The sequence below is a fragment of the Cervus canadensis genome, chromosome 6, assembly GCF_019320065.1.
Source record: "Cervus canadensis isolate Bull #8, Minnesota chromosome 6, ASM1932006v1, whole genome shotgun sequence".
Lineage (NCBI taxonomy): Eukaryota > Metazoa > Chordata > Mammalia > Artiodactyla > Cervidae > Cervus > Cervus canadensis.
In genome coordinates, this window is record NC_057391.1 from 9,633,106 (window position 1) to 9,660,190 (window position 27,085).

The 27,085-nt window shown below is 40.8% G+C and overlaps 1 protein-coding gene and 1 non-coding gene across 2 annotated transcripts in view; one reads left to right on the forward strand and one right to left on the reverse strand.

Annotated features, from left to right (window-relative positions):
• Positions 1-7,837, reverse strand: part of HOMER1 (homer scaffold protein 1) — a 132,172-nt gene extending 124,335 nt beyond the window's left edge. The window contains exon 1 of the mRNA XM_043470750.1: positions 6,748-7,837. Within this exon, the coding sequence (XP_043326685.1) occupies positions 6,748-6,752 (5 nt within the window). The 5' untranslated portion in view covers positions 6,753-7,837. The remainder of the gene's footprint in view (positions 1-6,747) is intronic.
• Positions 7,838-11,505: 3,668 nt separating this feature from the next.
• LOC122444383 lies at positions 11,506-11,612 on the forward strand. Its single transcript, XR_006270226.1, has one exon. It is a non-coding gene; the product is annotated as a U6 spliceosomal RNA (small nuclear RNA).
• Positions 11,613-27,085: the final 15,473 nt, after the last annotated feature.

Here is a 27,085-nt window from a genome sequence, read left to right on the forward strand (position 1 = left end):
GTGACTGATCAAAAATGAGACACCTTGTTGGGCTTTTCTTGGGGGGGGGGGTGATGTTTGTGATTCCTGGTTTTTTAACTGAAGCACAGTTGATTATCAAGTGTTTTGTTCGTTTCAGTGTACAGTGAAACATCAGACAAATCCCAGCGGAGGGATGTGCTACCAAGACACGTGGCCATAAGCGTCTAAAGGGTAAAGACCAAGAAAGTCAAAGGAAGACTTTCCATTCAATGTGCTCGTTCAACCGGCTTGAGGAGGGAAGGCAGGGTCCCTGTTGTTTATTGTTTTTAAGAAGTACATAATCACATCCTAACATGCCACCCATAGTCAATAGTCTCTCACTAGCGTCTGACTTTGTGATTCCATGGACTGTAGCCTGCCAGGCTCCTCTGTCCATGGGATTCTCCAGACAAGAATGTTGGACTGGGTTGCCATTTCCTTCTACAGGCTCTCCCGCATTGTAGGCAGACTCTTTACATCTGAGCCACCAGAAAAGTCCTCAAAAAAGAAAACACCAAATACATCATCTTCCACATTCATTCTGTCTCCCAAATGATCCCAGCTCTAACATTTGCTCCCTTCAAAAGTCAATTTCCATATATATGTAAAGTAGCCAAGCTTGGCTTGTTGATACCATCTTACTAACAGCTTCGTGCAAGTACTCAAGTACCATAATCTTGATACTCCTACTCTCATTAAGTTTTGTACTTGGCTGAAAAATGTTACTATTCAAAAAGTTTTTATTTTCATTTTAAAACTCTAGGATCTAGTTTTTGACAAGACATTATATATCTTATTTATAAGTATAAGTAATAATATCCCACATCTTGGCATGATAACACAATTTGCTATGCCATAAAGAGATCATGTTACCTGTCAGCTGATAGTGGATGTCCTAACCAGCCCATCTCACCACAAAACTGGAAAAGAAAATTTCTCTTCTTCCTTCAAATCTTGGGGCGGGGCAGAGGGGAGGGTGGTGCTCAGATAAAGCATCATCAACCCCAATACTGAAGGAAAGAGAAGCTGGGAAGCAAGGAGGAAATTGCAGAAGCAAAGTTAAGGAGATGGCAGGATTGGAGGTGGAACAGACTGAAATTTTTTCCACTGCCTGGAAGTGAGTAAAAGTCTGTAGGACCTGGAGGAAAGCCCTGAGGGTCCACGGCTGGTATCACTGCCTGCATCACTAGGCCAAGGGAAAGGGGATGTAGCCACAAGAATAAAAGGAAATAAGAACAAAAAGGAGCCAGTTAAAAGTCCTCACTATATGGAACAGGAGGTTAGAGATTAGGGTAAAAGAAACAGCAAGAGAGATCTCCTTCGTGCATAACAGGCTATCTAGAAAAACAACCCTGCAAACAAAAAAGGAGTTCTTTCAAATTTCAATTAAGAGTGAGGGCTCAATTACTCCATTAATATATTAAAAAATAAACCTATTCTCATGAAAGTTTTCATCACAAGAAAAACAGGCTTTAACAATGTGAGGGGATGGATGTTATCTGGACCTGTGGTCATTTCCCAACACAGACACAGGCTCCCACATGCTCACTGTTCCGCTGTACACCTTACAATAATACAATGTTACTTGTCGATTATACTGCAATAAAACTGGGGGGAAAACCCATTCCCAAAACATGCAAACTCTTCTTATAGTGGACAGCCTCCCAGTAGGTTGATATATATAAAATTACACTTCTGTTTAATCACAAGTCAAATAACTTTTTAGCATACAAGGCAAATCTTACCAGCAACTCCATGTACCCTTCAGTTTACTTCTTCAGGAATTCCAAAACATTCTCTTTATTTCCATGCAATTTGTATGCCAGCTATAAAGTCCTTTTTAAACTCCCAAATTCACTATTCCATGGCCCTTCTGAGTGTCTGGCTCTGCTAGGAACATACCATGCTGTTTCCTGCATTTTGACCTCTGCACATAAAATGTGCTGGTCCTTAAAAAAAAAGTCCTACTCAGACAACCACACACAGCCCAACATGATCCCTCCTCTCCTAACGCCCTGGAATTTTCCAGGCCTGGCTGGCTATCCACTTCCCCTACCAAGTCATGCTTCATTGTTCAGGTTTGGTGTTTTCACAGAATGCAATGTACAAAGCCAAAATTTAAATATTTAAAACTGTTTTCTCAACCTACTTCCCTGACCCTTCATGTAACTATTTTCCTTAAAACACTCCAGTGGGTTCCCAGAGCTAAGAGCAGTGTTTTTCAAAATACCATTGCTAGTCCTGGGATGTTAACTCAATTTATTGCATTTCAACCATTGCTCTTTCTTAGAAATAGAACAGAAAATACCAGAGTGCATCACACAAAGGGTGTTCTTTTGTGATATTTTACCATTTACATATGTGTGCACTAGGTTGTAAAGTAAAAATGTATTATCTTACTGTAATGGGTCACTGCTCAAAAAAGCTTGAAACAGACCAACTTTTGTTTGGTCCACAAGGCCCTCCAACCTGAGCCCTGTGTAAGACTCTGGGCCTGTCTCTTGCTGTACCCCATAAAGCCAAGTTCACCACGTCAAATTATCTTGCAGTTCCTTGTCTTAATTCCTGGATACTCAGAGGCAAGTCTGGGTCAGTCCCTTGTGGGGTCACTGCTCCCTTCTCCTCAGTCCTGGTGTGCACAAGGTTTTATTTGTGACCTGCAAGAGTCTGTTTGACTCTTGAAAGTCCGTTTGAGCCATGAAATTACGCTTGCTCCTTGAAAGAAAAGCTATGACCAAACTAGACAGCATATTAAAAAGCAGAGACATTACGTTGCCAACAAAGGACCGTGTAGTCAAAGCTATGGTTTTTCCAAAAGTCATGTATGGATGTGAGAGTTGGACTATAAAGAAAGCCAAAGAATTGATGCTTTTGAACTGTGGTGCTGGAGGAGAATCTTGGAGAGTCCCTTGGGCTGCAAGGAGATCCAACCAGTCCAATCTAAAGGAAATCAGTCCTGAATATTCATTGGAAGGACTGATGCTGAAGCTGAAACTCCAATACTTTGGCCATCTGATGCAAGGAACTGACTCATTGGAAAAGACCCTGATGCTGGGAAAGATTGAGGCAGGGAGGAGAAGGGGCAACAGAGGATGAGGTGGTTGGATGGCATCACTGACTCAATAGGCATGAGTCTGAGTAGGCTCCGGGAGTTGGTGATGGACAGGGAAGCATGGCGTGCTGCAGTCCACAGGCTTGCAGAGTCAGACACGACTGGGTGACTGAACTGAACTGTCTTAATGCTGTCAACCACACTGTTCCCTCTGCCTTGAAGGCTATTTGTCTACAAGGCTCACCTGTACCCAGTTTTCATTATTTAATATGGATTACCTCTTCCACAAAAGCTTTCTCATGCTTCCCTCAGCAGTTAATGCCATACACACACTTACTTTGTATCTCTATGATCGATTCAGTCCCTTAGACATTCCACTGTGCTTATTAATTTTAGGCTTGACTGTTGACCCAGCTTCTAAACAATAAACTCCCTAAGGGAAGGAGCACATTTTACTAGTCTATGTATCAGCAGCACTGAGCTGCTATATATGGCACGATAGAGGTTCAAAACTGGCAAAATGAACGAATAATTAAGACTTCCATCTAACTTCTCTGACGTTAGACATGTCTGAGTGGTTGCCCTTGCAACACAGCCCATTCAGATTGCAGTGCTGGATCAAGACTTCTGCATCTTAGGTACAGTTCCCGGAGAGCAGCACCCAGTAGCCTGAGACAGAGATGTCTGCTTCGCTCCCAGCAAAGAAGGTTCAGACTGCAATGTGGCAGCACCCACATCCATGTTTCAGGGAGTTATGTGGGGAAGCCAAAGTGGAGGGTTTCTCTGGGCGTCCACCCGCAGGTGAGTTAAGTCAGAAACAGTGTTATCAACCGTATTGGCAGGGAGAAATCACATTTTAAAAATAACTCACTCTTAATAAGGCAGGGGAGGGGATTTTCCCTTGTTGAGGTCAATAAGCTGGCAATATGAGCTAAGTAAAACAAAAGGTAGCATGAAATACCTCATCGAAATTATATGATCTCTGTTGCCTACTCTACTCATTCCAAAATAGCTCCTGACTCACTGCTCTCTTTAGGAGATACTACATGGAGGACTGGGGGTCATACCTAACAGGGACTCCTCACTGGGGCTTGGAAGCTTTTCCAAGACTTTACCTAACATACACGCTCTCATTTTTAGGGGTTCTGATACACCTGTTTCATAAACCAATCCTTCAACTGTCTTCACCGTAATTAAAACAGTTCAGGCAGCATCCAAGACACTTTGACAGATTCTGCCAACTGTCAGTTTCAGCTGTTCTTTTCCATTTCCACCATAGTTCATAAACTCCTATTACAAGAGCCTTAATTTGTTTTTCTGCCTGAACTAATCACTCATTTTCTTTAAAAAATCATTCCTTTGTTTCAATTTTGCCCCTAGACTTGCAATTATATCCAAAATTAAGGCAAAGGTAAACTTCTATTATGACCTAACATTAGTCAAAAAATATATTCATAAAACGTGAAACTCTTCATCCACAGTATTGGAAGTTTTAGACGCCAGTCAGAGTAAGTACTTTAGGATTGCCTAGGTAAAACTTTAAAGGCCATTTAAAGCTCTGTTTCCCTTCGGTTTAAGTAGGTGCAGGAGGCTATGCTTATTCCGTACTTATTAGGTACAAACACCAACCAAGTGTGGAAACTTCCACAAATGCCTTCTCTCGACAACTCAGATGAAACAAGTCATAGTTAATGAGAAAGAGTCACAGCCCCAGATACAGACTTGCAGAAAAATTATGCCATAAATATTTGTTCCTTTGCCTCTCCAGTCAACTTTAAAGAATTTATTAAGGACAAATAAACTAGTTTATAAATACATTTTATTACACTTTAGTATGTTAAATGTGTGGGACTTATTTTCATGCTTTAAAAACATGTTCTTTGTACTAAGTTCCTCCCAAGCTTCCCTTAGTAAAACCATGGACATTCATGCAGCTTCAAGGTTGTGGAAAACTGATTTTCTTTCACGATGCTGCCACTCCACAGCCTACAGAGAACTCAGCCTTCAGCATGAAAAACTGCCACTTGATTTTTCTTCTCTGACACGTTTTAAACAGAAGGGCTGCAGACTCTCAAGGGAAGCCATATTTCAAAGATTCTGAACAGTAGCATTTTTCAGTATTTTCTCTTATTAAAATTGGTACAATTCATCCAAAACATTTTTCAAATGCCATTATTTTCCAGCTTACATGCTTAACAACTGCTTAGAGAAAGCAATCTCTCCATCTGAGAGATTTGCTTCAAGAAACCAACCAGCAATTACAAAAATAGAAAGAGGAGAAAGAAAGAATTCATTTTTACAAACTGGAAAAAAAAAACAAAAAACTCACCTAACACTTTCATTTTACAGATAAAAAAACAAGAGTCTACAAAGGTCAAGCAATCTGCCTCAGATCACCAAGCTACTAATAGCAGCACTAGAAATAGAATGAGGTATTTTAATTGCTCTTAGTATTCCAAATCATGGAAGTTAAATATATTCTCATCACTTTGTCATTTAAGTTTTACAAACAAGTATTGCTCTTTCTCATCAATTCCTGATGAAAGATTCCTACCACACACATTCTTAACATTTTCAAACGTATTCAAGTTAATAAACTCCAAGCTTTAACTCCAACAAAAAGGGCAATACTATTAGGAACTTTCCTCTGGACATTTTAAAAACAAAAGTTTAGATATGCACATCCCTAAACTGTCAGTGTATTTCCATGTCTATCTTTTCAATCTCTGTCCTTTAACTACACTTCAGATGTCTTTATTCAACCATAAAAAAAAAGAGAAAGAAAAATTCTGGAAGTTCCTCTTTGACAAAAATGTCAAATGTCGAATGTTGAAAAAAAATGTCAATGAAACAAACCAGATCATTACTCCTTTAATATATTACAGAGATCAGGCTTAAATTAGGAAAAATCACAAGCATTTTATCAAGTTATTGTGTAAAGAATTAATAAAAGGTTGAAAAATGCACTCTTGTTTGACTTTGGATCTGAAAGAAGGTGTAGACCTGACCCTGTTAACACAAACTGAAGAGCTGATCCTAAAAGCCAAAAAACAGAGAAAGTGAACAAGTTCTTTCAACAAAAAGCTGTTTCTATTCAGGCTATGATGTCCAACTAAGTGTAGAGCACTGTGGAGTCCTTCTAAGACTTCCAGATTTTCGTTTTAATGCCCCCAGTAAGTCAATTCTATTGACTTTTGCTTTGGCTACTCAAGGGCAAAACAGAGGGCACGGTGAGAACAACAATTTACACTGGATCCTTTTCAAGGACTGGAGTCTAACCTACCCATTACTTTATAATCGTCCTTTGTGCACCTGATTATTCTCAAAGTACTGAGAGAATGCAGGGCTTCTCTTTAAAGATACCGGCAACAAAACCTAAGACAACACGACTTTGATTACAAACTGCTGCGGCACTTCGACCAGGAAAGCGCAGAACGTGTGGTCTTCTTAAATATGAGTAGTAAAACTATGTTCTGGTTACAATAATAGACTTATGTTCCTTAATTACGGCCTCTGGTGTCACTCTACAAAAACACCTTCGTAAAAGGCTAACACACCTATATTTTTAAACTACAACTAGCTTAGCAAGGTGGCAAATTTGTTTGAAAACCTAAAACAAAGACAATTCGCCACCACCGCTCAATCACACACAAACATAAACAGACTCCAAGAGGGTTAAGCACAAAAATCCTTACCCCATTTTGCCCAATGAAAACTTGCTTGTAAGTTCCTGCTCTTATGCTACGGAATAACTTCCAAATGAATTTCTCCGTCTGTTGTTTCGCAGTTGCTTTTCCACCCCCGAGATCCTTTTCTGGAGGTATTTCAATGTAGCTGAAAATTCAGTTAGTTCCCTTAGGTAAAATTATTTCTCTCTGGGAAATACCAAAACGTTCGAACAGAGGTGGCATTTGCTTATTAGAGATAAAATGCTGCGCGGAGGAAACGGCGGTCAACTTTATTCCACAAAACGAATCTACGTGTCGGAAAACGCAGAATCCAGCTTCACGGAGTCCTGTAAAACATGAGCTTGGTGGTCATTTCGCTCATGTCCTCCTCCACACTCAGGGAGAGCCCAGGTAACTCGGCCTTTTCGGTGTTACTAAGGCTGCGGGTTCAAATTTCTCCACCACACCAGGTTCCTGGGGGTGGAGCGTGCAACCCAATGCGACGTGCACTTGAAAGATCCCTACGAGAAAATAATCCTAAAAGCAGCAATACCACTGCTTCCCTGCGCTGACATTAGAAAAAAGCTATGTAGAAAAACCTCTTCGACGTGCAAGCCCGGCAGCTCGCGACGCGCTCGGCACTCCACATTGGAATCTGTCTTTAATTTTTTTCCCCCTTCCTAAGACTGGGAGCAGAGAGGAGGCGGGGAGGAGGAAGAGAAGGCTGGGCAGGATCGATTCACTCTCCCGAAGAGAACACACGGAGCCATTTCCAGGCTGGCAGCAGGCTGGGGGCGCAGCGCACCCGGGGAGCAGCGGGAGGGGGCCCGATCCCACCCCCCTCAGCCCCTGCCCGCCCCCCGCCGCCGAGCACAATGGAGCCTGGCTCCCACTCGGCCCCTCATTCGCGGCTGCCCCTTGTCCCTCCGTTCCTCGGAGCGCTGCAGGTCCGAGCTCCGGCGGCGGCGAATGAATGAATCAGAGACGCCAAGCCCCACGCTGCCCCCGGCAGGCTGTTCCCCAGCTCGCGGGCTGGCCGAGCAGCCGCGGAGCACGGGGCTGACGGGTCGACGGGCGCCCGCCGGAGCCGAGGCGGGAGGGTGGTCCCGCGCCGGGGTTGGGGGACTGGGGCTCGACGCCGCGGAAGAGCCGCGGCTCCAGCGCCCCACCCCTGCTCCTCTCCGCTCCCGCTCCGCGCCGCTGCCACGCGCCGCCTCACAGTGCCCGGGCCCCGCCGCTGCCTCCTCACACTCCCATCACCGCCCGCCTCCGCCGGACTCCAGCTCCCGCTCGGCGGAGCAAGCGCTGGCCCGGCGGCCCGCAGCCCGCCGCCGCCTCCGCCTCCAGCCGCCGCTTCCCGGGTCAGCGCCGCCAGCGAGAGGCGAGCGCGGCAGCGGAGCGGGCTGCGGGGGGCGGGGAGGGGCGGGGAGAACAGGGAGCAGCGCGGCCCCTCCCCCTGCTCGCGGGAGGGGGCGGGAAGCGGCGGCCGCCGGGGAACTGCCGGGAGCTGGGGCGCGGACGGGTCCCGGGGAGCCGGTGGGGCCCTGCAGGGAGCGAGAGGAGGCGGCGGCCGCGAGGGCGCCGGGGACGCCGGTAGTCGGGGGCCGAGCCGACCCTCGTGGGGAGCCAGGCCGGCTCGCAGGCCCGGCGGTCCGTCCTTCCCTCCTTTCCCCCTCCCCTAGGGGCCGGCGGCGGGCAGGCCGCGCGCTCCGCTCCTCTGCTGGCTCCCGGCCCCGCTCCGGGCCTCCACCGCCTCCTCCGCGCCCCACGCCAGGTGCTCGCGCTGTGTCTCCATCCTCCCCGCAGGAGGACCTTTAAATAGCGACGTCAGCGCGCTCCTCTGCGCACCCACGTCACCCGCCGCTCACGTCACCGGGGTGCGGGGGATGATGTCACGCGGCCGGAAGTACTGCTAAATTAGGGACGGAGCAGGGGGAGGAAGACTCGGCGAGCTCCTCTGTGCCCACCTGCTCTCGCTTCTCCTTAAAGGCCAAAGCGCAGGAGACTGCCGAGAGGAGCGGCGGGAGGAGGAGATTTCCTTGCCACAAATGTGCCAAACACGAGTGAATCATTCATAGCAACAGTGCCGAAGTGTCAAGCGGGTGATATCCTATCTCCCACTCCCACCCCTGTTGCAGCCGCCTTCCCGGGCTTCTCAAGTCCCCACCAGCGCGGAAATGTGGGAGGAGAGACTCAGCACAGCGGTAGATGTGTTTCCAGCAAGACTTGGGGAAAATAACCTTAATTTTCAAGAGAGTTACCAAATGCCATTCTGGACTTGAAGTCGCTCGGCCGTGTACGACTCTGCGGCCCCATGGACAGTTGCCTGCACCAGGCTCCTCCGCCCATGGGATTTTCTAGGCAAGAGTACTGGAGTGGGTTGCCATTTCCTTCTCTAAGGAATCTTCCCGACCCAGGGATCGAATCCAGGTCTCCTGCATTGTAGACAGACGCTTTACCATCTGAGCCATCAGGAGTCTTTAAAACTTTTTCCTTTCTTTCTTAGTGGGTACCCAAAATCACGAAAGAATAAAGATTGGCCTCATGAACGATATTATAATGATAAGAAGGCTAGTAATGTAGGGGGCATCAAATGATGTAAACGTTTTCATTGAGGAGGAGGTGTTTGGCATAGGATAGTGAGTCAGTCTTGACTTCATTCCCTTGTAATTATCGTCTTGTACATAGCAAATCCCAGTGTACCTTTTCAGTTCTGATTTATCAAGAATATGAGTTTAACCCTATGGAAATTAAAAATATCACCAAGCTCTTTTTAAGTATTCGCACAAGTACATTTAGACTATTTTTGTCTTCCTTAGTTTTGACCCTGTAACATATAACACAATATCTCGTTATCTCTTGCTTTCATTTCCTATATGGCAATGGACTTCCCAGGTGGTAAAGAACCCGCCAGCCAATGCAGGTTAGCCATAACCCCGTTCGATCCCTGGGTTGGGAAGATCCCCTGGAGTAGGAAATGGCAACCCACTCCAGTATTGTTGCCTGGAGAATCCCGTGAACGGAGGAGCCTGGCGGGCTGCAGTCCATGGGGTTATAGAGAGTCAGACATGACTGAGCGACTTAGCACACAGCAGGTGGCAAGGATGAGGAGCCTTGTGTCTATAGGCTTACTGGCTATATGTGTGTTTGTGTCTATAATAGATCATACTATGAACTCTCTTCAAATTGCAAATGACTACAGAGGTTTTTAAATGTCCCCATTATTTCATAGTTTATTGTTAGGTCGACTGAAATAATGAACATTGATTTGATCTGATTTAACATGATAATCATGGCCCAGAAATAGAATCACTACATAATGCCAAAGGCTATTGCTATTTCAGAGTTAGTCTATAAGTTCAGTGACCATATTTTCCAAACCCAAATCCAAACATATCGTTTAACAATAGATATAATATTTGGAATCTGAAGTGACCTGGAAAATCCAGGACAGAGGATTGTGGTTGTTAGGAGAGCTGTAAATGGATATCAATGCAGTTTAAATAAAAGAAGCTAAAACACTATAGAATTTGTACCATGTGTATTTTTAAAATGTTTTTAATATTAAGCCACTCACATGATTTCTAATTAAGGAACAGTGGGTTTTACTTCTTTCTGTATGTGCATTTTCTTGATCATGTTAGGAACCCAGAACTGAAGGATACTAGCCAAAAGAATTAGGACCAAGTTGTAACTAAATCAGTCTTTCTGTTATCTTCACATTATAAATTCATGATCTTGCTTATAAGTTGAAATAGTGAAAGTAGTTTTAATTAAGTTTATAACAAAGGCTGACCTAAAGCAAACCCCTGCTTGCCAGTTTGTCTAATATACATATTAAGAGTAATAGGAACTTGTACTAATTTATGTTTCAGATAAACGGAACTTAAGTGTATAAAATATTAAAACAATAAAACTATCATTCTTCAAATAATATCATCCTTGGCCCTTGCAAATTAACATACAGATTATTATTCTCCTTAACTTTCTCTACAAGCCATTTCCCATCTAAACTAAATCACTTTTGTCTTTTGTGCTCTTCCCACCCATATTAATTAAAGCTCTCCCTTTACCATTTTCAAACACTTCACTCCATCCTTTTATCATGACTTCCTCTGATTTACAATCTTTATTCCCTTCATCTTTACTCAGCTGTCAAAACAGCATGTTAGCTGCCTCATGCTTATACAATGCTGACCCTTCATTAGCGTTTCTGCTTTTCAGAGCCACAGAGTCTCTTCTCAACTGCTCTTTTGTCAACTGAAAATTGAGAGCGACTGTTTTTCTATATAAATCTCACGGTGCAGTGTAATATAATTACTCCCAAAGTTTGTGTGATTATTTTAACCTCTGTACTTAATCTGGAAAATTCTACAATAGTGGGTCACTTTTTCTTCCTGGTTTATGTGGGATTAGCATATAAGGTACTATATGTGTTCATGCACCCAGTGGTGCTGGATAACTGAGTGGTCTGACTCTTTGGGACCTCATGGATGGTAATCCACTAGGTTCCTCTGTCCATGGAATTCTCCAGGCAAGAATACTGGAGTGGGTTGCCATTTCCTACTCCAGGGGATCTTCCCAACCCAGGGATCGAACCCACATCTCTTACATCTCCTGCTTTGGCAGGCAGATTCTTTAACATTGTGCCCATTGGGAAGCCCTCATGTAAAGGAATAAATAAACCTTTGTAACATTTTATCACGGTATGCTTGAAGGTATGCTTCATGGTATCATAAAGTCATGATAGAAGAGTGGAATGAAGTGTTTGAAAATTGTGAAGTTGTGCTCGCTTCGGCAGCACATATACTAAAATTGGAACGATACAGAGAAGATTAGCATGGCCCCTGCGCAAGGATGACACGCAAATTCGTGAAGCGTTCCATATAAAAAAAAAAAAAAGAAAAAAAAAAAAAAGAAAATGGTGAAGTGAAAGCTTTAACATAGATGGCAAGAGCACAAAAGAGAAAAGTGATTTAGTTTAGACAGAAAATGGCTTAGAAAATAATGATGTCTTTATCATCCCTTGAAACAATTCCAATACAATTTTGAGAGAAATCTGAGACCCATTCTATATGGCATTCTATCTAAAAGTAAATGTCTTCTCTCCTAAATCTGAGTGATGTAACCCAAAATGCTAGCCATGGATTTCCAATCCTGATTGCTTTGTTTTTTAACGTAGTGAACTTCCTAGAAAGTAATATATTTTCTTTTACCGGAAGAGTCAGAAAGTACTTTAATAGAGTTTCAAATTTTTAACAGTTCCCTTTTCCCACTATGCTCTGAAAATTTGTGGTGAGGTTTATGAATACCCACTGATTTTAGAAGCTGTGGGTGGAGGCATCTGTTTTAGTTACAGAGTTTACTTCCATGCCCTTAATAGGAGATGGTGCTATTCAATGGGATGTTCATAGATAGGTCAGGAGATATGTCTTTCTCAATGAAAAGACATCTAGGAGATACAAAATCCTTCCCTGAAAGAGGGTTGAAACCAAATTTTATTTTTAATTGCTTAACATCAGATAATAGCAACTCCCCTTCATGTTCTCTCTTTTTCATTACCAAAATACCACTATTGTTTCAAAGTTATAGGTAGAAATAAAGATTAAAAGGTATCTCTACATACTATAGAAATCTCTAGATTCCTCATTTATGCCACATGGTTATGAAGAAACTAAGTAATCAGCAAAGACTAAAAGTAATAATACGAAAAGAATTTTTTATAGTTGTAGGGAAATAGAATTTATCCAGTTGATGCTCTAAAGTTATTCCATCACCTCTGTAACATAACAGGTGCTGTGTGCCAGTAATTTGTTTGAATTGTTTAAAACCACCTTTTACTATTATCAATAAGGTTCTGAATAGAAACAAGGTCGTTAACAGTCTTAAGGGGGGAAAATCTAAGTGTTTGGTATCTCCAAGGCAATGGCTTGAGGACAGTTTTTACTCTTCTGAGTATCAGCACTATTTTATAAGAGGGTTTGGGAGTGGTGAAGGAAGGAAAGTCAGAGAATTATCCTTAGGAAAGACATGATATTAAGCCCATGGGAAATGATCTCATAGAACTATCTCCTGCTTTAATTTTTACTGTAAATTCATTATTTTCTAAGCATGGTTAAAGAGGTACAACTAAAATACCAGACAGGTGAAAGAACACACCAGAAAGTTTTTAAGTGGTGCTGTTAGAAAAATCATTGTACAACGGTTTATGTAAATTTTCAAAATACTCAGAAGAGAAAGGGATATGGTGCCTTTGAAAAAAATATCTGGCTTAACTCTAGGTTTTTTGTTTGGTCAGCTGATTGATTGCTCTAAACAGCGGTCACAGAGTACAAGCTGCAAAAATACGCAGACCTGGGGAGGGCCAGGGTAGGAGGAACGCAGAGTAAAACTTGCGATTTACCTGTGCGGATCCTTAGAATGGAATGCTGTGGGAGCTATTGCCATGGTAACCAATAATCTTTCTGCTGAATGGAGGAACACGACAACCATGAGGAAAATGTTTTAAATGATCTACCTTCTTCTGTGATTTTTTGGTGCCAACTAGGAGAAAAACACCATCCATGGTATTTAGGACAGCCATGCTTAAATGAAGTCGCCTTCTTTTCAAAGACACAAGACAAAGGAAAAAACTGGGGGCTCTTTCAAAGAGAGATAAGGGTTTGAGGTGGCAGTTGCAAACTCTCTGAAGAAGAACATAATTGGTAAAGACCCTGATGTGGCTAAAGCAGACAGAAGCAATACCTAGAAACTGTGTTGAAAGTTCTTCCAAGCATAAAAGATCAGACATTAGTAGGTTCTCAACATTTGGGAATTTCAGTCAAGATAGTTCATAAGTTACTCGTGAGACTTTTTCTTTCTTTTTATCCGGTTCTAAATAGTAATTTCTGTAAAAATTAAAATGGAAATGGTAAATATATTTTTAGTCAATACCTATTATTTTAATACTAAATAATATTCTTATCATATACATGATAAATATGTATAATGATATGGATAGATAGCTAGATAAGTCTTTATTATATGCCTGTATGCACTGAGTCATCGGCAGAAACCTCTTGCCTTTGGAATAAAATCCAAATTCCATGCCTTGGCCTGAGAGACACTGTGATGGATCCCTGCCCACCTCTCTTACATTGGTTACCTTCCCTCACCCTCTCCCTTGCTACTCTGTGAGTTGATGTGTCAACTGCAAGGAACAGAAACTCCACCTAATGGTGACTCAAGCTAAGATTGATTTTTACTTGTTTATTTACTTAACAGGGAGTCTGAAGGGAGGTGATCCTACAGTTGGCTTGGAAGGTCCAATATGTCATTAGGGTCCAGGTTCTTTCCAACGTTTCACTCTTCTGCCTTCATATGTTGTTTTTGATCCTGGCCCTTTGTCTCATGGTTGTCAAAAGACTATGCATTTCCAGGCATCATATTCTCACAAAAAGCATCCAAAGCAGAAAAGGGGAGAAAGAGGTAGGAATTTTCTCCTTTATGTCTGCTTTTTTACCAGAGAGAAAAATTTTCAAGAGGACCCTAGAAAATTCCCTCTCATGTCTCATCTGCCAGAACTGGGTTACATGCCCATTCCTAAATCAGTCAGACACTTTGGGACAGAATTTTCATGATTCACTTAGACAAGTGGTGGTTCATCCCTTGAATCTTCCCATCATGTCTGAACAAAATTAGAGCTCTCTCAGAAAGGAAGAAGAGGCAATGGCTCTCAGACAAACAAACCATATACTTGCCTGATGGCCCAAAGCCACTCTGGTGTTCCTGCTGCTCTTCAACTATGACAGGCTTGTTCCAAAAACAGGGCCTTTTCCACCTGGAACACATAAACCTAAGATCTTTATACTCCTCATCATTCAGGTCTATGTTCAAATTGCCTCTCTTGCGAGATACCTCCTAAACATCCTGGGAAATCTCTCTAGGTCAAGCTTTCAGGAACAAGAGCTGGCAGGAAACAGAACATTCAAATGAGGTGCTTCAAGGCATACTTAATAAAGTTATTACTTACAAAGGTAGAGCAAGATATAGGAAAACCAGGGCAGACCAGCCTTCTATGCTTGAAAGGACAAGAAAATGGAGACAGAGAAATTTGTGTGGACAGAAGCTGTGTCCTTGACCTTAAGGGTCACAGCCAGTCTGCAGACACCCCACAGGAGAGAGCCCAGGAAATAAATATGTTAACCTCATCAATAAATACCTCTTCCCCATCTGTACCCCATCTTCAACTGGTGCCCCTGTTTCTAAATCTGACACAGAGGAAGCGAGAGAGTGAGGGAATCCAGTGATGTAGTCTGTACAGTATCTGTCTACAGCAAAGAGCTGGGAGAAGAGTGCAAGTTGCATCTGGTGGGGCAAACAGAAGGTATCCAGCCCAAATCATATTCCACTTGTCAGCTTTTAGATTAACAATTAAAGTTTGGCATATGGAAAAACAAGTACAGTTGACCTTTGAGCAATGAGAAGGTTATGGGCACCAGACCTCCACCCAGTGGAAAATCTGAAAATAACTTTAACGTCACCACCCCTGCCCCTCCCACTCAGCCAACCACCAATCACATAGTACTATAAAAGCCCATGTGTAAGTGGACTGTGCGTCTCAAACCCGTGTTGTTCAGGAGTCTACTGTACTACCACACGCTCTCAGCGGGAGTGTAAATTGGTGTACCCTTGGAGACACACAAATTTTGACATAGCAGGTCTACTTCAAAGAAATTATCCTACAGAGGTGCTTTCTCATGTGTTCAAAGAAACACAAAATTTATTGTATTGCTATAAAATTAAAAAAGGAGAGGAAACAACATATATGTCCATCAAAGGGGACTGGTAAATAAAAGATGGTATAACCATGTAATAAAATACTATGCAGCTATTAAAAAGAACAAGCTAGATCCAGAATGTTGGTTAGGAAAGATGCCCAATATAAGAAAATTCTGGATGAATACAGTAAACTAAACTGTGCTTTAAGAAGTGGGATTAAAAGTTTGAGAGTAAGGGGCATTAAAAAAATTTTTTCCCTGTTACTCTTTGCATTGTTTGAATTTTTACCACTAATACATATTATTTTCATAATATAAAACAGAAAAAATTATTTTAAAGTATTATTTAAAACACACAAATATGTTAAAACATAACAGGAGGACAGAATAAGATATTAATATACATTCTATTTTCCTATTTACTTCATGTCCTTTTTTGAAAAAGACTGTAAGTTCAAAAACATATTTATAGAAAAAGGAGAAATTGAAATATTTTATTGGCAATAGTGATTTCATTATCTTCTTCATTGATGCAACAATATCTGGATATTCTATTTTGGGAAAGATGTTGATAGGATAGCAAGATATTAAAAGTGGTGAGAACTAAGACAAGACCACGTGAGGTGTAGGTGAAGGCAGATGTTTAATTTGCTGAAGACAAAACCAAGGAGAGATATGATGACTGGCTTCATAGCATGTCTGTCCCAGACAATAGGTAATGGCTGTGTGAATATGTGTTCCACAGGAAGGAATTCCTTGGCTGTCCAGTGGTTAGGACTATGGTCTTCCACTTAAGGGGTATGGGTTCCATCCCCGATCATGGAACGAGGATCCCACATGCTACGCAGCCTAGCCCAAACTGTGTCCCATGAGGTAGTAAAAAAATCAATGCTAAGATTTTTTAAAAGGTAAATGTTGGCTCACTATGAGAAATAGTTTAAAAACAATCAGATTTATATCAATAAAATTGGTTGCCCCAAGAATAATTGGCTTACTCTTCCTCGCCATGTCCATTTCAGCATAGCCTGGCTATTTGATGAATTGTTGGGATGATGCTTATATTAAATACCAGGTAGGAGTTTGGATGTCAGACTCGTAAAGTAATTTTTTGTTCAAAGATTTTATGACTACTCAAGTCTGAGCTCACACCAAAGTCATCCTCCACCATCAGCTTCTCTGTCTCCTTCAGAAAACTCTTCCTCTCCTCTGATGTCACTCATTGTCACTGCAAAGCTGTCAGCGCCTCATGTCCCTTGTCCCCCAGGACAGCACAGAAACAACAGGGGCTGAGCCATGAGCCATGAGCCATGAGCCACCCTATTGCTGAGGAGCTGATTCCATGCTGCAGCGAAGTAGTTTGACAGCCTGCAGTGATATGCTAAGAGGGCTGGTATTATATAATAAAGGATTTTGGCTGACATTTTTCTTTCTGGTTTCTAGGAGGTAAACTCTAAATCCTTGGGAATTTCCCAAGGCATAGAAGTGTCTTTGATATTCATAGTGGATATTTTGGACTATACCTGAGTTTTTTGCTAATGTAATGACTTGGGACAGGAACTTGTCATGCCAGAAAAACCAATCATATAATTAGAGGGCTGGGGCTTTGAGCCGGGTGTTATCAGCCCCAATCTCTGGGGAGGAGAGAGGGACTCCAGATTGATCCAATTATTTGTTCAATGAGTTCATTAATCCCGGCTTTCTTCTTAATAGCTTTCTTCTTTATACTTTGTGGAGGCAATTTAGGGAATGGTTCAGTGTGGACTCTGGGAATATCCTGCCTGGGTTTGACTCTCAGCTCTGTTGTTTAGCGGCTGCACGTCCTAGTGACCCACTGCCTTTCCTCTGAGTCCCGAGGTTCAGATCCAGATTCTCCTAGGTGCGCATCCACCCTGCCTATACCTTCTACATCTAAAGAGCATCATGTGAAACTCGATCATTTTCTTTCCTAAAACAAAGCTATAATATATGCGTGGCAAGGCTCTAATTCATCAGCTTTGTTTTCTCATGAGAAAAACTCAATGAACAAATTAAAACCATGCAGTTTGCTGTGATTGTTTTCCTAGTAAACCAAGGCTTCAAGCAAATTACTTAGCCTCTTGATGCCCAAGATTCTCGTTTATAAAATAAAAGCAGTAAATAATAGTCCCTACTTTATAGCATGATTGTGAGGATTAAATGAGTTAATATAAACAAAACCCTTAAGAGTAGCGCCTGGCATATAGAAAGCACTCAACAAATATTAGCTATTTTTAATCTCTTTAGGTGTCATTTGATTTGTATTTACTACGTATTACATACTATATATATTATATACTAGACATTATACTATACATTTACATATATATTATCTTTGTAAACAGGAAAAAAATAAAATTAAAACATGCAAAAATTCAAATGTTCTACTGTGTAAAAATCACATTAATGTGTTTTCAATTCTCATCTAGACAAACTGGCCAAATCTTTGCTTAAAGTCATGCCACCTTGTAGTCACCATATAGAGACTATATGAGAAAGTATTTTAAAATTTCAGTGGATATCTTAGATGAATATATACGTATACAAAGTAGATGTGTGTATATTTAAAATGTACATATATATAATTTTAAATTATTTTAAATTCTTCAACCACCTTCCAAATAATCCACAATTTTCATTTTGTTCTCATATACATTTAAAGGAAGAACGTTAGATGCTTATCAAGTTTTATCTGTGGAATTCTGGATACTTTTTCCTTTATACCTTTATGTGTGTGTGTGTGCTAAGTCACTCAGTTGTGCCCAACTCTTTGTAACCCCATGGACTGTAGCCCACCAGGCTCCCCTGTCCGGGGAATTTTCCAGGCAAGAATACTGGAGCGTGTTGACATTTCCTACTCCAGGAGATCTTCCTGACCCAGGGACTGAACACATGTCTACTGCATTGGCATATGGATTCTTTACCACTAGCTCCATCTGGGAAGCCCTTATACCTTTATACACATTCTAAATTCAGTTAAGTTGTCATATATTACTTTTAGTAATTAGAAAAAATATTATACTTAAATATAAAATTATTTTCATCAGAATCCTCTTTATATTATATGTAGAAGAAAGCAGAAACAGAAATCATTTGAGTGACATGAGAGATTGCTTTTAAAACATTCTGAAATTATATTTTTATTGGTTTTAAAAAGATTTACAGCCTACTCAAAAATGCAATAGAGAGGGCAGCACAAAACAAATTTGTTTGAAAGCACTAGAACCAGCACATGAATAGTCATGACATTCAGTGTCATGTCCCTTGTTGAAAAATAGTTTTTATAATCTCTAATGGTGGATACTTTACTAACAGGGTAAGCTGCAATAGAGAATAAAGTGAAAAGATTTTGAAGATAGAGATTAAAGATATTAAAGATTAAAGATGAGAAAGTATTTTAAACTTCCTTCTCCTGTGTTAATATAAATTGCAATCCTATATGGACTTAAAGAATATAAGAATATGGACTTTAGAATCAAACAGACTTTGAGTCTTCTTGACCCTGCCAGATAGCCTGGATAAGTTATTAAATATCTCTGAGCCTCAATTTTCTAGTCTCTAATACGTGAATAATAATGCCTTAAGAGCTTGCTGTAATAATTAAATGAAGCATAAAACACTGGTACCTTGCAAATGCTTAGTAAATTCAATTTTTTTTTTTTGTATGAAAGACAACTGTCAGTTTTTTGCTTCTTTTACTGGCATGAAAATTAATTGCATTCTTCTTACTCCTTTTATAATCAGCTGCATAAGAGGAACTGTATAAATGGAAAAGCAACATTAGACTGTAAGAATTAGAGAAACTGACTTCAAAGTTGTTTCTAAAATGCATTCCTTTCCTTTAAAGCATCCAAAACCTTTGAGAGTTTTACACAGAGGCATACTAGGCCAACTCTGTGATCTTATCAAGTGTAAAAGGAAAGCAAAAACAGAGAATCTAACATACAAATACAAAATGTTTTCTACTTTGCCCAGTGATCTCCAAATTCTTCTGAACTGCTACATCGCAGTCTCTTCCATCCTTGAACTGGTCTGCAGCTCGTCACTGACCTGTGGATTTATCACATAGGTGCCAGAGTAAACGCCTAGCATTTAAAGAACGCCTTTTCTTGCACAAAGGCTCATGTCAAACTTCACAGGGTTTTGAAGATCTCAAGATTGACCTCAAAGCTTGCTGCATGAGTTAACTGAGCCCTTAAGAGCACGTTGGGCTTCCCAGGGGGCGCTAGAGGTAAAGAATCTGCCTGTCTATGCAGGAGACCCAAAAGATGTCCCTTTGATGCCTGTATCAGGAAGATACCCTGGAGAAGGGAATGGCAACCCACTCCAGTGTTCTTGCCTGACAGAGGAGCCCGGAGGGTTACAGTCCACGAGGTCGCAAAGAGTCGGACACAACTGAGTGAGCACACGCACATGGGGTACCTATTACAGTTTTTAGCTGAACTTCCACAAAACATTTTTCCTTAAGGAGAAAGTCTCTCTTCCTTGTTCTTCTGCACTTCTCATTCAAGACTTCTCTGGAATGACAGAGCATCCCACAGTTTGGAGCCAGAGAGAAAGTGGTCCACCTCTACCCTTCACCCAGTATCTACTTTAGGGTGAACTCTGGGACTCTAGCTCCATGGAGCATTCCTCTAGTCCATGACATTCCCTTAACTGTCAGCGTCTCCGTGAGACCTGCCCCTCTAAAAAGGGGGTCAACACTCCTGGGTGTGAAGTGTATGGAATGAGAGTTTCTTCCTTTCTGCCTACTTAGGCAAACTCTTAGGTTTTTCCTATCATTTCTCCCATAGTTATTATATTTTCTACTTGAAGGAATTTAGTATCATCTATGAACCTGATACTCTGTCTTCCAGATTGTTTATACAAATTTCAAACAGGTTTTCCTCAGCACAGAGGCATCTCTACAACTCTGCAGTTTATGCTTTTCCACCTTAAGACATGCTTACTGATTCATATACTGTTAACTCATTTTAAACCTGGTCCCTATCCTTATTTTATTTTTAAAGTAGTGCCAATGCAATGTTGACCTCATCAAAATTTCTTCTTAGATAGTAGAAAATGTCTTTGCATTTAAGGATTTGGGGGAAACCTTATAATTATAAATCGTACCCACTAGTTTTCCCTTTGGCACAATAGTCTTTACTTCACTCAAGGCCTCATAATATTTCTTTGTGAATTTCCCTTACAAGTTATGCTGCCTTTTCCACAGTAGATTGTTTATACATTTTTCATTGGTCCTATCGTTTAATTACAGTTTCAACTGGTTTATCCAGAATGGTGTGATAGCATCTATAAGTTTCCACAGCTATGCCTGCAATTCTTCATTTAGATAGAATTCAGATAGGCAATCCATCAGTCCTTGGAAAAGTTTGCCATAGCAGGGTACACAATTCTGCCAGCAGTTACACCATTTAACCCTTGATGTTCTTTAAGAGCTAAGTAGATCAAGCTCTGTTGATTCATCTCTTTTCGGTGTGTTAACTAGGTCTCAGGCACCTCAATATTTATTCATAAGAATAATACCACCTTGTATCTGTGCAGGGCTTTCTTCTTTTTCAATTATTTTCAACTTTTCAGTCGATCTAGTAGTACTAATCTCTGTGAATTCAAAATAAACAACTCTAAAAAATAAAGCCTCTTAATAAAAAAAAATTTTAAGTGGGAGTCTTGGGCATGTTTCCTCACTAAAGATGAAGGAGAAAAAAGAAAACCAATTCATTTACTCTTAGGACTGTCTGTTGCATTCATTACCACCCCGATTAAGAAATTTCCCTTATTTTCTACTTTACTTCTTCTGATTGACTTAAAGTTTCTTTTCTTGGTTTTGAGTTCCCTGATCAGTGCTTCTCCAATTCTTATTGATCATCATCTATAAATAATTATCAACTGGTTTTCAAAGAAAGCTACTGTATAATAGCTTTTATTTATTGGACATGTACTAATGCCAGGCATTGTACTGCACATTTTATATTTTTTTAGTCCACCCACAACAACTCTAATGGGGTGGATATTCACCCCAGCTTTATAGAACAGAAGTTAAGTAGGAATTTATTTGTTATTTGCCTACAGTCCAACTGGATTTAAACACAAATCCACCTAATTCCAAACCTTTGCCCTTAACCACTATTCTCTTTTGCCATTTAATTAGAGCTAAATCAAGCGTTTCTAGAACTATTGCCAGATTAGATTGTTGACAATCTGCATTCCATGTTGGTTCTGCTGCAACCAACTATTTGGTCAAGGGCAGGTGACTTGTGGGAGCCTGTTTCTTTATTGGTTAAACGTTTTCGCGGATTACAAGACCTTTAATGTTCTATTATTCTATTTATGCAAATATTCATTAACCCTATGTGGTCATGGGTAGGCACCAAACAAAAGGAAAAAATGGTAAAATGTGACTCATAAATTTAAAGAGAACAGTTTGATATTATTCACAATAACTTGTCCACACAGGAGGATCATGGGTGTTCTATTATTTTACTTCACAGCTACCTCCCTAAAAAACCCAGAGGCACTTGTTAAGTGGTACATCCCCCACTTTTGAGTGTGATGGCAGTTGTATAGGCAAATGAATTTTATTCATTGCTATGAGTGATGGATATACGCATTCATTGCTTGACTTGAAACTGCTATAATTGAAAGTTTGAATGTAACAGAGTGTTTATTCTCTTATTTAGATTGTATTCAGAGTGATCCAGTGAAGAAAATTAACATCAGGACTTAGTTTTTCCCCACATAATTTTTAGATTTCTCAGCTTCCCTTATTCTTTACATATAACTCAAACTTTTTCTTATTTCCACGTATAATGAGAACTTTCTATGGGGATTATTTAGCATGACTGCCCTCCTAACCACGCCCTCCCAATTCTGCAGAGTCTTTGCCACACAAATCTTTCTCCACTCCACAGAGTCTTTGCCACACAAATCTGCCCCGCCCTGCCCTGTCCAGCAATTTGAAATTTGCTGCCTATATTTCCATGACTCCTTGTGAGCTGGAACACAGGAGGTTTGAGGGTGGAAAGTGGGATATTTTCCCTTGCCTCCTACTGTATTTTTCCCGCCTCTCACTCATCACTCCTCAATCACATTTTCTGCCAGACTGGTCTTTTTTTCCCAGCTCCACTTCTCACTAGGTTCTGCGAACTCTACTTCCTGTCTTTGCTTCTTCATCCCCAGGGAGAAAATGGCTCATTCTCTGTGGCTGACTGCAGGTGCCTCACCATACTTTTTTCTTATCCTTGCCTATCTATCTTTGTTTTTTCGTTGTTGGTTTGTTTTTAATTTTCAAGTCTTTATTTTTAGGCCATGCCATGTGGGATCTTAGTTCCCTGACCAGGGGTCAAACCTGCACCCCTTGCATTGGGAGCATAGATTCTTAACCACCAGAAAATTCCATCCTTGCCTGTATATCTTTGAGTAGTCTTTTCGTTAAAGTCTCTTCATTTCAACTACCTAGTGTGATTTTATTTTATCCCTAGGACCCAAACTGATTCACCATCTCTCACCCAATACCCATTGATTTGGAATTTAAGCACTCCAATCTAAGGATGACATTGACTTCAGTGCATATGTATTGAACATCTCGATATGCTCAGGATTATATTTGCTATGAGGGGTACCAGAGTCATTGGTGATATGATTCTTGTCCTTGAGAAGTCTATAATCTAGTTAGAATGTCTGTGGTCAATATATTAAACAATTAACTTGTAATGCGGGACTTTAAATTTTAAATTAGGTAGGTCATAAGACTAGTCTGGAGACACAAGACAAAATTATCACAGGAAATGCTTACCCTCCCGATATGCCATACTTCTTGTACTTTTTAATTTTCTGCTTTGGAAACATTAACAATTTTTTTATTGGAGGGTAGTTGATTTACAATACTGTGCTGGTTTCTGCTATCACCAAGCTATGGCGTCGCCATGAATCAGTCGTAAGTATACACGTGTCCCCTCCCTCTTGCTCCTCCCTCTGAAGTCCCACCGTACCCCACCCCTCTAGACTGTCACAGAGCCCTGGGTTGAGCTCAGAGTCAAATGCCCACTGGCTATCTATTTCACACGTGGTAATGTACGTGTTTCCTTGCTACTCTCAGCTCGTCTCACCCTCTCCTTCCCCTACGGTGTCCATAAGTCTGTTCTCTCTGTCTGCGTCTCCATTGCTGCCTTGAAAACAGGTTCATCAGTACTGTCTTTCTAGATTCCACACATGCATTAATGCACAATATCTGTCTTTCTCTTTCTGGCTATTTCACTTTGCACAGTAGGCTCTAGGTTCATCCACCTCATTAGGTCATTTTATTAGACTGATAAAGGATATTATTCTGAATGAGAAAGTATTAGTAGAATTTTAACTAGCCATGGAATATTCATGTATGAAATATCCTGAGTAAGTGAAATGTGTTCAGAGGTACCTGCTATATGAACACCATGAGGGCCCAAGGTCCTTCTTGTGTACACAGGAGGAATTTGTTAGTCAAGTAAGAAAATGGCAGGGCATTTGCCACTGATCAGTTTGAAACCGTCCACTATTCCCATACACTAATTGAGTAAGAAATTGATTGACTGCAGCTGACTCTGAATTTCAGTGGGACTCCTCTGATAGGTCCAGAGGTCTACACTAAAACCCAGCTTTGCTCATTAGTGTTATCTCCTGAGTTGGTTCAGAGAGAAGCCCCCAGAGGTGGGAGAATGGGAAAGGTATACACTGTACTTTGGTGTCTAATATGATTATTGCAATCCAATAAACAGGTTACTATTTTAAGAGCTTGAATGTCAAGAGTACAAACTTGATATTTCAACCACAGGTTGGGAAGGGAAAGAGAATGTGCAGAAAGGTGTTGAGTTTCTCTGTGTACAGACATCAGTGGGTTCTCTTATAATAGCAGGAAAGGATTTATCAGAATGTGGGCGCTTGTTTTCAAATTCAGTTAGAATTTGGTTAGGCAAGAGAGGAGAAAGGCTTGTAGGAGAGAGGAAAAAAACATAAGGTTGGGCAGAACAGTGGAAATGAACTAGGTATTACACATGGGACAATGAAAAAAAACCGTCCTGACTTGGCAGTCAGGTATACTTTGAGAAGCACAAAGTAATGTTGGACAAATGACATAGAGGCAGATCAGCTTCCTACGATCATGTTGATGAGAAGAGAACGGTGGAATTTCAAAGCATTATCAGCAGTGTGATTTTTTTTAAAAACCTTTATTGAAATATAGTTGATTTGCAATGTTGTATTAGATTCTGCTGTACAGTAAAATGATTCAGTTATACATTTATCTTCTTTTTCAGATTCTTTTCTCATAGAGGTTATTACAGAATATTGGGTAGAGTTCCCTGTGCTATACCCAGATATGCGATACTCTGTTCTCCAAATAGTAGTATGTACGTGCCCATCCCAGCAGCCATTCTAAAGAATCATGCTTGGTTAGAAACGCTATCATTTTCAACAATCAGGGCTTGCAGTGGATATGATCTCATAAGATTGCAGACCTGGAAGCCGCTTTTGACGTCCTGTGCGTGGGACAGGAGATGTAGGAAGCGAGGAGGTTCAGAAGTGCATTCTCAACTACCTTAAGGGTGGGGATAGATCCACTAATGAAGCCACGTACATGTGTAGCTACTGCAACAGGAGCCATTCAAGAGTGCTTCCCTTCCCAAAGCTGGAGGCAACATAGCAATGATTTCCTTTCCCTGCAGAGGAGCCTGCGCCCGCAAGGAGTGTGGGAAACCAGAAAAGTGCCTCCATTTACTGCCAGCCCATCCTGATAGATACTGGATAAAGGAAGGGTCGTAAACATACAGAAGTGATAATCAGTGGAGAAGAGAATTTCCACGTTTCAGCAACACTGTCTGATTGCTGCTGCCTTCTCCAGACTTTCCTTTGCTCTCTTTACTCTCAGTTCTCCCAATTTCAAACGAGGTACAGTAGCACTGAGGCTCATCCATCTTTAACAACGACGGCATAAATGTCTTTTAAATTCTTGGTTCTGGAGTAGCAATCATCGGAGCACTTTGCTAATCAATGCCTGGTGAGTCTAATCTCTGGATATCAGACAATTAAATAAAAATGCCTGAAAACTGGGTGGTAAACTAGCAACACCAGTTACTGAAGTGACACGTAAATGTTTTCTCCTGTTAAGGTAACAGTATTCCCTGGTGGCTCAGACGGTAAAGAATCTGCCTGCAATGCAGGACATCTGTGTTCCATCCTTGGGTCAGGAAGATCCCCTGGAGAAGGGCGTGGCAACCCTCTCCAGTATTCATGCCTGGAGAATCTCATGGACAGAGGAGCCTGGTGGGCTACAGTCCATGGGATTGCAAACAGTTAGACATGACTGAGTGACTAACACTATGAGGTAACACTTATTATGACAGTGGCCTTGATTCCTTGAGTTAGCAGAACAAAGGACTGACACTCTATATGACAATTTCAGGCAGTGAAAAATTCCAGGTTTGCGCCGTTTCCTCCTATAAACCTGCGCTGCACACATCACATTGATGTGAAATCAGATGAGATAATTATGTGAAGGTGGTTTGTAAACTGAAGTTATAAAATGCTCAAGAAAACATTATTACTATCATTCAATGAATCATAGAAGAATGTATTGGAAGGTCACTCATAGGTCAATATTTTCAAATTTTAGAAAAACATGCTTATTATTTGGAACTAAATATACTGAATTACATTTTTGAACTGTTATTTATTGCAAGTTTGGTATACAGGTAACAATGATCTGAAGTGCCCACCAGAATGAAATACACGCATGAAAATAAAATTATTTATCTCTTTGTAACGCCTTAAAATACTGTGTTCTGAATGTATACAGATGTGTTTAAAAGGATATTCACTGCGACACTGGTGTGGCAAAACAACCAACCAAACAAAACCAAGCTGGAAACAACCTGTGTCCATCATTATGGATTTGTTTGAATGAGTTAACGGACATTTGTATCGTGGAATGCCGAAGAAAAGAATGAAGTAGACTTTGTAAGTACTCACATGGAAAGATATCCAGGAGCTATTAATAAGAAACATAATGTGCAAAACAGTGTGTATTGTATGATTAGTATGTTTCAAGAGCTATATAACTGTCAAGGTATTACTGGGGAAAAAGTTTCTGTACAATAATACATGCTAGGAAACAGGAAACCATTCTGGTGGAATACCTGCTACTCCTCTGTTAATAATCGCTCTCCATATTCCAAGAGCTTGACTTTCTACAACAATTTCATAATGTTTGGACTTCTTTTGATAATGAGCTTATTCTCTTTTCAAGAGCATAAACAGTCAAGGCTTTTACAAATGAATAAAACACCTGTGCTTCAAACAAAACCTAAATACGTTGATGAGCAGGTATGATTGACTTTCAATCATATATTGAAAGAAATATTGAAGGTTTGAACTGCTAACACCAAATAGAGTTTAATTCCACTTGTTGAGACCAATTCGCAATTATGGGGCTTTGAAAAAAAAAAAAGTCTCAAAATATTGATCTCACTGCTGGAAGGCACCAGGCAATAAGTTCAAAATAAGCTCCAAAGTCTCCATGAGTCTAAAACATCTTTTCCTGCTAACATAAGCTGAAACAA